At 37.6% G+C, this 12814-nt stretch overlaps 1 protein-coding gene across 3 annotated transcripts in view; it reads left to right on the forward strand.

Annotated features, from left to right (window-relative positions):
• The window catches only part of napepld (N-acyl phosphatidylethanolamine phospholipase D), a 98183-nt gene extending 89823 nt beyond the window's left edge, over positions 1 to 8360 (forward strand). For all 3 annotated transcript variants that reach the window (XM_028811606.2, XM_028811590.2, XM_028811598.2), the window contains exons 4-5: positions 73 to 187; positions 6718 to 8360. In XM_028811606.2, coding sequence (XP_028667439.1) covers positions 73 to 187; positions 6718 to 6846 — 244 coding nt within the window. In that variant the 3' untranslated portion in view covers positions 6847 to 8360. The remainder of the gene's footprint in view (positions 1 to 72; positions 188 to 6717) is intronic.
• Positions 8361 to 12814: the final 4454 nt, after the last annotated feature.

Genomic DNA, 12814 nt, shown 5'->3' on the forward strand with positions numbered 1-12814 from the left:
TGTAACTGTCCATATTCTATACAATACAAAAATGCCAATCTTGTTGAAATCTATTTATTTATTTTGGAAAAGGTGGTTCATGAGATGTCAGCATATAGATCCGGAAGAGGCTGTAAGGATTCATATTGATGTTCAAGCAAAGAAATCACTAGGAATTCACTGGGGGACATTTGCTTTAGCTTATGAGGTGAGTGTACTTCAATAGAAAATGAAAGTATGTTACAGTATACAGTTCACATTATCTGTTCAGAAAGTTATTTTAAAACATCAACTACAGTATGTATAATACCAATGCTGGGTGGGTTGGTGGTGTTCCGTGGAAAGCCTCTACACTAGTGGTGGAATTAATGGTGCATGGGCTTTTTAGTGTGGGATGTAGAATTTCTATTGTCTCACAGATAGATGCAACTCTGCACAAGTAGTGACTGAAGCCAAATATATGTCTGGAGACAAACATGAATTTTTCTTAAAACTAGTGGTTATTTTGAAATGCAAAGATCAGAGGTGCTCTGTTAACTTGGTCCAACAGAATCAACAAATCAACCTAACAACGCCAGTAAATGCACAGTTGAGGCTGCATAACATCCACCTTCTGACTGCACGTCTAAACAAATATTTGCTGCTGTTATGTCGTATAGTGATGCAATAGTCAAAATGACAGAAAGATACTGTAGCAGAGGCACTTCTCAAATGTGTGAAGCCCAGTAGCTGTGGTGGTCAATGTGTGTGTGTGTGTGTGTGTGTGTGTATATACGTACTTTCCGTCTCCACTAGCAGCACTCATTACAACATGCAACATACATTAGCTTGTGCTATTGAGCTCCTGATGCAATTTTAGTGTCAGCATCAAGTCATCTGTTAAGTATCTTTTGCTGTCTGAAACTCCAGCAGCGATTTAAAACACGTGAACTGGAGAAGGTATGGGCAGGTGCTTTAGGAAGAAGCCCTGTGAGTGTGTAGCCTTTGCAGCGCAGGTTTTCTCCATTATTCATCACACACTTTTTAACGTGTTGTCCTTAGACATGTATTCATTTTTGAGACCTGTGAGACTAACCAACAAGAAACTATAAGTTACTAACTACTTTTACTTGGTGTCCTCAGTTGTTCTCTTTCTAAAATCTTTGAATAAAAAATGACTCCATGTGTGTCATAGAAAAAAAAATCATACTTTGTTTTCTTCCATCATGGCTAGAGCACATATTTTGTCATTTCTTATCATACGTGCAAATGACATGCTGATGCATGATGTGCATGCAGGAGGACAGTGGCACTGGCATTTAAAAAAAAATTAAAAATGTAAAACACGGCTTTGATATGTATTGTAATCATTTTATGCCAGATTTAATATCTCACGTACACTTTATAATTACATTACTATTCTCTGTTTAGTCAGTGTCTTGGGTTAGGAAAACGGATGGTGAATGAAAAATATTGTGACGTCGCTGACAAGTTGCATTAGCCTGAGAAGTCACCCACAGTCTGAGCTGACATTCCGTCATGCAAATGAGTGGCTTCAAGGGATCCTTTAAAAGGGGCAGACCTGCCAAGCTTCAAAAGAGTTCCAACTTGTGCAGCCACCGTGAGCTACCCCAGAGTGATGTAAAGAGCAAGAAACCCTGGGAACAAATATACCAGCATTCCCAATCAAACTTTGTGCATGACACACTGGTCAGGCTGCCATCCCTCAGCTACAGCACACTCCCGCTAAACTAGCATAGCTCAGGAATCTCACACATCATCTACTGTAAATGCATGTGCCTGACAGCTTTCTTGTGAAGTGCACAACATAAAAAAATGATGGCTGCATTTTGGCATTTTAAGGAAATTTCTGCAAATGTGTGGAGTGATTTGACAGTTTTTATTTACATTGACGATGTGTACAACCAATCTGCGATTAGTGATATCATCAACCATCGGCTCAGCCGTGCTGCACATAGCTGCCCTATTTATATCTTGCACTGCATATATTTATCCTGGAACACCACTGAGCCATTGGTTCAGGTATGTGGACGACACCTGGGTGAAAATCAAATCTCAGGAAGTACCACAATTCGCTGACCACATCACCTCAGTGGACAAAAACATCCAGTTCACCAGGGAGGACATGAAACGTGACAGGTTAGCTTTCTTAGATTGTGAAATTTCCATCAGCAATGGGGGACATTTGAAAGTTGATGTGTACCGTAAACCAACGCATATGGATCAGTTTTTAAGGTTTGACTCTCACCATCCTGTACAGCACAAAATAGGTGTCATCAGGACTGTACAACACAGAGCAAACATCATACCCATAGACACAGTGGACAGGGAAGCAGAAGAACATCATATCAAAAAGGCCCTGAGTAAATAAATGTGTTTATCCCAGCTGGACTTTTGTCAAAGCAGGGAAGACACCTAAAGAATGCTCTAAGCAATCCAGGAGAGAGAGGAAGGACAACCGCTGCCTAAGCGAAAACCTTTGGAGATCCCTTATGTGTCAGGAGTATCGGAACAGCTGAGACACATTTTTTTCAAAACACCAGGTCTTGGTGGCTTTCAAACCCCAAAACACGTTATGGCAAAAATTGGTCCACCCCAAGGACTGGGTGCCCCGGCACAGACAGAGTAATATAGTTTACGCAGTTAAGTGCCAAGAGGATTGCCGTGAATTATACATCGGGGAAGCCAAACAACCACTGGCAAAGCGGATTGCACAACACAGAAGAGCTACCTCGTCAGGCCAGGACTCCGCAGTCTATTTACACCTACAGGACAGTGTTCACAATTTCAGTGATGAAGATGTGCACATCCTGGACAGGGAGGAATGCTGGTTTGAGCCAGGAGTCAAGGAGGCCATTTACGTGAAAAAGGAACAACCATCTCTGAACCGAGGAGGGGGCCTAAAGGTACATCTTTCACCATTTTACAATGCTATGATTGCAGCCATTCCCCAACTCTCTGTGAATGGTACTTATGGCCATTGATCAGTGGACAATTTTGCATATCATTGATCACACGGCCCATTGTTAATCAAAGGTGCTAGTTTCGGTCATTATGCAAAGGTACTGTTTATAAGGTTGGAGAAACCTGTAGTCAACTGAGACTGGGGAAGTCACTTGGATGAGTGATGTAACGTATCTCCCTGGAAAAGAACTATGTACAGATGAACTGAATCAACTTTCTAGAATTTCCTTACCTGGATTATTGATCATGCATCGAGACATGCATATATTTATATTTTTGTGTTATGAATTATGTCTTTCTTCAGTGAACATACTTGGTAGGGGCCAGAGATGCATTAGGCATAAAACAAGAACAAGCCTTGGAGAGAATGCCAGTCCACCACAGAAAATCATTACTTATTGAAAGTAAATATTGGTAAAGAAACATGCATGACCACCCTGATTTGGCCTCATTATCAAAAATGCTTTTTTATTTTGAAATGAAGATCCTCTTTCACTTTTTCATTGCTTTGAATCCTGTATTAGTTAAGGTACTATTCACAGTGTAACACAGCACATTCTTTCTTGGTATTAATTAGAACTCTGGTGTAAAGAAATTCTTAGTTTTAGCTGTTATCTTTGTACACACACACATGCACACACCATACAGTTTGGATGGCAGTGTTTGTTTCAGTTGAATGAAATGAAGGTGGAATAGGTTGTCACCAGATCATCTGCTGTATATATGAACATGTTCACAGTAATGTAGCATCTAGAAAGAAGTGTAGACCGTGGAAAATAACTACTATGTGATGTTGGTCTTATTCCCATTAACCAGGATATGATAGCAGGTGTCTTAGCTGTCTGTCGAGTAGTGTAAAGTGTACTATAAGAGCATGGACATCTTTTCAGAGTGAATGTCAGTGCAAGAGCAGGCAAGTGGGGAACAAAAGCTACATGTAATATCACTACTTGCTCAACCTAAACTAAATATTAAAAGAACATAGTATATGTACAGACAAGATTATCAAACTGTGTTTATGTGGGTGAACTGTGAATCAGTACAAATTGTTGTTATGACAAACTGACAACTTTATCCTGTGGCGTGAAAGAACTGCCTGCATTGCTATACTTGTGTGACTGCTAAAAATTTGGCCCTTGCTGGTTTTAACCAATTGAGATTCACTCACAATGCAGGGCTCAAATAGCTGGCTAATTACCAAGCCAAGCTGCACTAAGGAAACAGTGGAAAACCAGGAGACTGCTCTTGGCGCACACATGGCGCGGTTTATTTTAGTAGTGGGGGAAAAGCCTTTCAATGCTATAAAGAACTGCAAACCTTGGAGTACTAAATGGGTCCTTGGCATTGCAGCAGACATTAACATTGGCATATTTCCAGAGTGGGGGGGAATAACACAATTATCTGCTTGTTCTTAGTTTGTTAAAATGCACTCGATGTAATCATTTTTAGAAGGAACTGCTTAAGAACATATAGCTGTACAGTGTTTCTCAAGTATTTTTTTTTTGCTTTTATTATAGTTAAATGGCTTTCAAATGATGATGATTTAAAAGCAACGTTAATTCCAGTGGTGGCTTTTTTCTTTTTCTTTTTATATAAAAAAAAATTAACAAATTGAATCCTTAGATCATAAAAATGTTGATACATATTTCCAAAAAAAGGGGGGTTGAGTAATGCTCTATAAAATATTGGATACTAGTTATTGTAGTGTACTCTGGTGTTGTACAGTAATTTATAATTGGAAGCCTCTAAGCATATTTAGGCAGAAGTGTTTTCTAATTAGGTAAAGGGGAGTGTGTGTGTGTGTGTATGTATATATAATTAGAATGTACTGTAAATGAAAATGTTTAGATAAAACTGTCAGCAGAGTTGAGATTTTTTTGTTTAACTTTTATTAATAAATAATCTTGTAACATACACTGATTTTTTTTTTTATTCTATCAGTTACAACAATTTTTTGCTTATGAGTAAATATAGTTTTTTTCAGTCCAATATTTGGTATACTGTTACTGCTAGTAAACAAGTTGTGTATGTAAATGTGTATAAAGAGCAGCATTTAAAATATAACTAAAGATAATTTGAATGGATTAGCAGCAGTAGTGCAGTGGTTAGTGCTGCTGCCTTATTCCTTCCAGTGAGTGGCTAGTTTCAAATCTTGATTTACTCTGTGACTATGCAAAATTGTTTTTTTTTTTTTTTTTTTGTCCTAACTTACCATGCCCAACCCCACCCAGTTTGTGTGTTTTCATCCCACATCCTGAAGAAGTGAGAGTGAGGTTAGCCAGTGACAATAAATGGACCTGACTAAGGGTGTGTGTGTAAGCATGTTCTGCAGGGTTGGTTTTAGTCTTGATGGTGCTTAGCTCTCCTCAACATTGGAATTGGATTGAGTGGATTTAGAAACTGAATTAATGAAGTTTATGTGAAAGGAGAAATTCAGGGCAGCACAAGTTGCACATTGAACACATTGGCCAAAAAAATGCATTCAGGGAAAATACTAACTTTGATGTTACTGAAATAGATTTTATATAAGATACTGTAACTAGCATTTTCTTCTTTTATGTGCTAATAGGGTTTCTTTACATTTTGCTTTTTTATATGCTAGAATTTTGTTCAAATTGTATTGCTTGTTATACCCAATGTGTTAATGTGTTTGAAATAGAAGTAATTTTGCTTATTATTGTGATTAGCATAACAGAGTTGTAGCATAAAATCTCTCTGGTTTATCATGTACAAATGTATTAAAGCAGAAAGAGTGAAAGCATTTTAAAAATTAATTTTCTCTTCCATTTTACGATCCCACATAATCCTTTTGTTGGAATCAGGATGCAACCCTGAACAGTTGCCAGGCCTTGGCAGGACACTCATGCAGCCACTTATACCACATCATTTTAAGAGCTGTCAGTCAGCCTAACCTGCAAGTCTTTGGGATGTTGAAAGAAAGTGGCCTTCAGTTCTGCTGATTGTCTTAATGCATTATAGTGCAATGTAAAGTACTGTGATTGTACGTGGTATACTGACACAGCATAGCAAGCACAGATTACTAACCAAAGCATTGATACTAAACAATAGTAATACATATCAAAAAATCAGATATAAACACAGCATGTACCAGACACAACAAGTAGCAGTGAGACTGTAGACATTACTGAGCTGCAGAATTGTCACTAACATTGAATCTGTGATGAAATATAATTGGTAGTGTAGCTGCTTAATAAAAGGAGTTTTTGGATCTAAAAAAAAAAAAAAAATTCTGGAGGTGAAACTCCCAGATATTGGGAAGAACTTGTAAGCTCTGCAAGGTGTCCATTTCCTCAGTAGTGAATGTACAGTATATTACAAACAGGCAGCTATGCTTGTCAAGGTCATAGTGTTAGAAGACACTCTTTGTAAAGATGGATATACCAATACTTATCTACTCAAAGTAAGATTATTATAATCTTTATTACTTCAGAATTTCATCATTTAAAGAAGATATGTCACAAGATTTTATGTTCTTGGACAGCATAAGGTCTGATTTAATTATATGAAAAGTATTTTGGCATCTCATCAATTTACTTTACTCTGAAATTAATCAACATGTACTTGTGTTTCTTCTTCATATAATTTGTACTTTTTAGCCATTCTTTTGTTTTGTTTTTTTGCTTGTTTATGACTGGTTGAGTAATTAAATAAACTTAAACATCTTTATTGGCTTTAATTGTATGCTTTCAGTGCCCTAAGCAATTACAGCACATATTAATCTAACAAGCTTGTTTTTATTTTTATTTTTTTCAGTTCTATCTGGATCCTCCTGTTAAACTTAAGGAAGCTATGGAAAGATATGGACTGAAACAAGACAATTTTTTTGTTTTAAATCATGGGGAGTCTAAAGAGTTGAAATTTGAAGAAGATGCTTTTGAATAACATGCATCTATTAGCATGGACTTAAATAAGATCTGCTGGCTTCTAAAACAATCATTTGCTGGACTATTGAAGTTATAGTGGAATGTCAAAACAATATTTCATGATTCAATTGTCATCATAATCAATATTTTTGATAGCATAATAGTTGATGATTTTTTCTGATCAAGTGTTAAAGCAAATATTTACCCAAAATGTCAAATTCTTCTGTAATGTCTAAGGTTGTGAAGAATCCAGGGTTTTCAGTTCAGTAAAGTGTTTGCAGGTAGCCACTGAAGGTACATCTTGAATATTTCAAAGTTCATTTCAGGGCCTGATATTAAGAGCCATTTCATTGCATTGCCTGTTTTTCTTTCCCAAGTCTTTGGGCAGCCATGCTTATTAAAGACGTACTGTTAACATTAATGCTGTTTAACTGCACTGAAAATTGTGAATTCTTCTCACTCAGAACATTTCTCAAGGTAAAAAAATGAAAGTTTTTTTTAATCACCATTTTTAATTTAAAATTTGAATGAAGTATTTTAAAATGTAATATTTTATAATTTAAGAAAAGTTTATTGGGCGATGATGCTGGTGCCTCACATTTGTTAAAAATTTCCTATTTTAATTCCTTTGGGATGAGTAGTCAACAATTCAGCTGTGTTGCTGTCTTGTTTTGCAAATATTGAAGAGACTCATCATAATCAGGTTTTGGATATCATTTTGATATTAAATTTCAAGAAATTGCCATTGTTGGTATATAGAAAGTATTTGTTCCAAAACCGCCAACTCCTCTTTTACATGTTAAACAGTTCAATCAAATAACTGTGGGAGAGCTCTGTATTTTTAAAATTGTGCTTTTAAATAACACAACAAAGCAGCTGTAAATTAAAAATGTATTTTTGTTTAAAAGGTATATATGGGGTGAACATTTTATGGAGGTTGCCTTATGCTTGCCCTTTTCTAAAAGAAAATAATCTGTGAGACATCAATAAAAAGGCATGCAAGACAAGGCAATTTATTCCTTCCTGTGTTTGTATAGCAGAGCTGGGATTTACACATGTTGTTATATATCCAACTCAATATTTATTTAATTTGACAGAGTAATCATTCAAGTTGTAAAGAAATGTTCAAAAGAATTACATTATATAGAAATCTTTATTGTACATTACATTCTTGGCTAGAGCACTTTAAAAATACTGAATTTAAACTGCATGCTTAGCCTGTTGTGTATCACATTGATGTGGAGTTTATTTACTGTTGTGCTAATACTTGGCACAGACTGAAATTCCTAAAAATGTTTTTATCTTTCCTAAAAGCTGCCAACATGATCAATCTATGTTGTGGGTGATGTTAAGGTCTGCTGTGTAAATATGAGTTTCCTATTCTTTCCTGAGGATCGAGAATTTAATTTTACTATAATATTCTCAAACTTGCTTAACTAAATTGGTCAGAGATTTAAATTTTAATAATCTTGATTTTCCTGATCTTGTGCACCTCTTTCTGGAGTTTAAATGTAATAAGTCTATCATGCTCACTGTCTGCTCTCAACAAAAAAAACAAAAAGGCCTTTCCCAGTAATGTCAGCCCTGAGGATTGGCCGCTCAGTGCTCATTCTATAACAGAGATCACCCTTGAGTGAATAATGGAGAATAGAATAATGACTGGCTGACTGACATAATGCAAAGCCTCCTTTTCCACTATGGCAGTGTAGCAGGTTTTATGTGGGTAGAAGTAGTCACCCATGTTGATCTCTGTCCTCCAAGGCCCACTGATGCACAAGCCCATATAGGCTGACACTGGACCAGTTAACCCATTTAAAAGGGCATCTGCTTCCTAGGAATTAAATTCACTGAAAATTGTGTCTTACCGAAATAAAGAAATCGACCCCCTACCACTGCCCCTGTGAGCCATTGACAGAGAAACAAAAGTACAAAGAAAGCAAAGCATTGGACAAAGGGGGTACTTAGACTGTTCTTTTAAATATGGGCTTACACACCAAAAAAAGTAAGAAAAAACACTGAAGGAAACCATTGAGCCACATGATATGATGTATTTGTCCTTATTCTCTTCAGCACTCCAAAGAATATTCAGTTTCTAAATTTGGAAATTAGTGCACTTTTAAACAAAATACTTATCTGTTAAAAAGTGTAAGTGTATTTTCCAAAAACCCTACACTAGACTAAAAATGTGCTATTTTTTCAGTTGGTATGTGCAGAATGGTGGCTAACATGTCATCCCATAGTAGAAAAGTAGTAACTTGTTCCAAACATACAATATAAGAAAAATTAAGCATGCTATAGAACTGTTGCCTATTTTGGAAAACTCTCTGCTTCCTTGCCCCTGCTGTTTATCCTTGAACTTTTAATATATTTTATTTCTGTCATAGCCCAAGAGGTTCTTTTGTTTTAAGAAGCTAATGGATCAAGTTTTGGATTTTTGTACATACACATTCTTCAGGTTTACTTAAAATTGCGAGGTTCAGATTAAGTTGACAGTCTGCTGTAAATTAGACCTGGGGTGTCTGTGGCCCACCCATACCTAGCTCTTGTCATATACCCCTTGCTGCTCAGAAAATGGATAAACAGAGTGGTGGCTTTATAGATAACCATTTTTAGATGGCATATTTTCTTAACAGTTGCTGTCAGTATAAACAAGCTGTTGCAGTTTGTTAGCTGGAATATCACACAGATACATGAAATAAACAGGGAATCTAGGACTTGAGGGACACACATGCAGAGCAGTTGACAATAGATTGCTAAAAAACTGTGATACGGGAAAGAGTCGAAGTTCAGAGAAAAGATGGTTAGATGATATCTGGGAACAGCCTGGGTTAATAAGCATTCCAAGAGCAGTCCAACGTTGGTACAACAATCCATTAAAAATTATGGTGTGCAGTGATGATGATAAATGAAATGATTCATTCTCAAATTCAAAAATTAAAAAGAAACAATGTATTTATGGAGAGCCACCATTGTACATCTGGCACCTTTCAAGTTTGAGACTGAGCTGGTTTCACTGAAAAATCTTTCAGGACGGCAGTCATCTTACCCAGTGTAACCATTACACAAACCCTCTCACAGACAAACAGATACTAATGGTTAGATTTTCCTTTTTTCCTGAACCAGATATTGGCACCTAACTTGAATGATGCGCTCTTTTTTAAAAAGTATAGTTAGATTCCATATTGGATTTTCATGCAAGATATGTCACAATGGATGTGAACATAAATGATATTGTCAAACAAATCTTAACTTGTTCACCTGGCAAACTGGTACAAGTTGAGGTCTGCTGATATTCATTTGAAGTGAAGATGAAGTATCAAACCCACTAGTGGAGGTTTTTGTATCCTTTCAAAAGTGAATCTTCACACCCACCTGCTGAATAACGTTTTTGTTTTAGATAAAAGTTGATCTTTTTTTCCCCCCGTTATCAAATGAGGAGCTGCAGTTCTTTTCAAATCATTAAGTTGTGTAATTGTCCTCAACATCCTTGCTGCTTTTGCTACTATTAATGTTTCTTAAATATACTTTAGTTTTTTCCTCCCATTTTTCTATTGTAAAAAATGAAGCCAGATTATATCTAAAGTACAGCCTCTGTAAACAAGCATTCAAGGGTCTTCTGTCAGCTCTCTAGTGGTGCAGCTCCACTAGAAAACTGACAAGAATCATGAAGCATTTATAATTCAAAGCTATGTTAACAGTTTTGTCATTTTTTCTTCTACTAACATACTGTAGAATGCCTTCAAGTTTTGGACTTTTTTCTCTGTGAGACTGCACAGAATATTGAATGTAAGTTAACGTTCTGACTTGAGTTAGTCCACAACACCAACTTTGGCCTTTTGCTAGAAAAAGAAAATTCACTGTAAAGCCAGGTATCTCACTGATAGCAGTACGTGTTCCTCCAGCATGTACTAGCAATGTGCTTTTTATTTTACTACTGTAAGCATTTAAAGGCTTAACCTACAGAAATATGCCCAAAATGTGATGTCACCTTATTTTTTTGTTTTATCCCTAAAACATGACGATGGATCTTATTGGAGCAGGTAATCTTAACTTTTACTTGGTCTCAGTGACTTCTGCTAATTCTTGTAAACTGTATTTTCCATCCGATGGTGCTTTTTTCCGAACAAGTTTTCTTTTACCACTGCTAACGTGACCCAGATGTGACCTGTATGAGTGAATTCTCCCATTACACAGCTTCAGCTACTTATTTGTATACTTGGCCTTGGATGAGGCTCTTCTTGTGTAGATTCACAGCTGTGTTTACTCCAGTTCGGTAAAGTAGACCCAAGTGTGCTTTTGGTGGATTTCCAATACCCTTTTTCTTCTACTTTTGGACTGAGTGCAGCTTATTTTATATTTGTTGTTCTTTTTTCCTTTGGGGTAGATAGTTTTTGGGAGTAGACTCCTGAGAAAAACTGGAGAATTTCCCAGACACAGGAATTGAGTGTCATGAGTGGATTATGATGCTATTCCAATACAGAATTCTACTTCTTTTGGCAGCTCCCGTTAGGGGTTGCCACAGCGGATCATCCTCTTCTATTTCTTTCTGTCCTCTGTAACTTGTTCTGTTACACCCATTACCTTCATGTCCTCTCTCACCACATCCATAAACCTTCTCTTAGGCCTTCCTCTTTTTCTCTTGCCTGGCAGCTCTATCCTTAGCATCTTTCTCCCAATATACTCAGCATCTCTCCTCTGCACATGTCCAAACCAACACAATCTCACCTCTCTGACTTTGTCTCTCAACTGTCAAACCTGAGCTGACCCTCTAATGTACTCATTTCTAATCCTGTCCGTCCTCGTCACACCCAATCCAAATTTTAGCATCTTTAACTCTGCCACCTCCAGCCCTGTCTCCTGCTTTCTGGTCAGTGCCACAGTCTCCAGCCCATATAGCAACATAGCTGGTCTCACTACCATCCTGTAGACCTTCCCTTTCACTCTTGCTGATATCTGTCTGTCACAAATTACTTCTGACACTCTTCTCCACCCATTCCACCCTGCCTGCACTCTCTTCTACAATCCCCATTACTCTGTACTGTTGATTCCAAATATTTAAACAAATCCACCTTCAACTGTTCTCCTTGCATCCTCACCATTCCACTGACCTCCCTCTCATTTACACACATGTATTCTGTCTTGTTCCTACTAACATTCATTCCTCTCTTCTCTATAGCATATCTCCACCTCTCCAGGGTCTCCTCAACCTGCTCCCTACTCTCACTACAGCAAACATCATAGTCCATGGGGACTCCTGTCTAATCTCATCTGTTAACCTGTCCATCACCACTGCAAATAAGAAAGGGCTCAGAGCCGATCCCTGATATAATCCCACCTCCACACTGAATGCATCTGTCACTCCTACCACAGACCTCACCACTGTCTCACTTCCCTCGTACATATCCTGTGCAACTCTTACATACTTCTCTGCCACTCCCGGCTTCCTCATACAATACAACAACTCCTCTCGTGGCACCCTGTCATATGCTTTCTCCAGGTCCACAAAGACGCAATGCAACTCCTTCTGGCCTTCTCTATACTTCTCCATCAACACCCTCAGAGCAAACATTGCATCTGTGGTGCTCTTTCTTGGCATGAAACCATACTGCTGCTCACTAATCGCCACATCCGTTCTTAACCTAGCTGCCACTACTCTTTCCCTTAACTTCCTGCAGTGGCCAATCAATTTTATCCCTTGTAGTTACTACAGCTCTGCACAGTCCCCTTATTCTTAAAAATCGGTACCAGTACACTTCTCCGGCATCCTCTCACTTTCCATGATTGCATTAAACAATCTGGTTAGAAACTCCACTGCCATCTCTCCTAAACACCTCCATGCTTCCACAGGTATGTCATCTGGACCAATGGCCTTTCCATTCTTCATCCTCTCAGAGCTGTCCTTACTTCCTTACTAATCTGTTGCACTTCCTGATTCACTATCGCCACATCATCCAACCTTCTCCCTGTCTTTCTCTTCATTCATCAGC

The sequence above is a fragment of the Erpetoichthys calabaricus genome, chromosome 1 (assembly GCF_900747795.2).
Source record: "Erpetoichthys calabaricus chromosome 1, fErpCal1.3, whole genome shotgun sequence".
In the NCBI taxonomy this organism is placed as follows: Eukaryota; Metazoa; Chordata; class Cladistia; order Polypteriformes; family Polypteridae; genus Erpetoichthys; species Erpetoichthys calabaricus.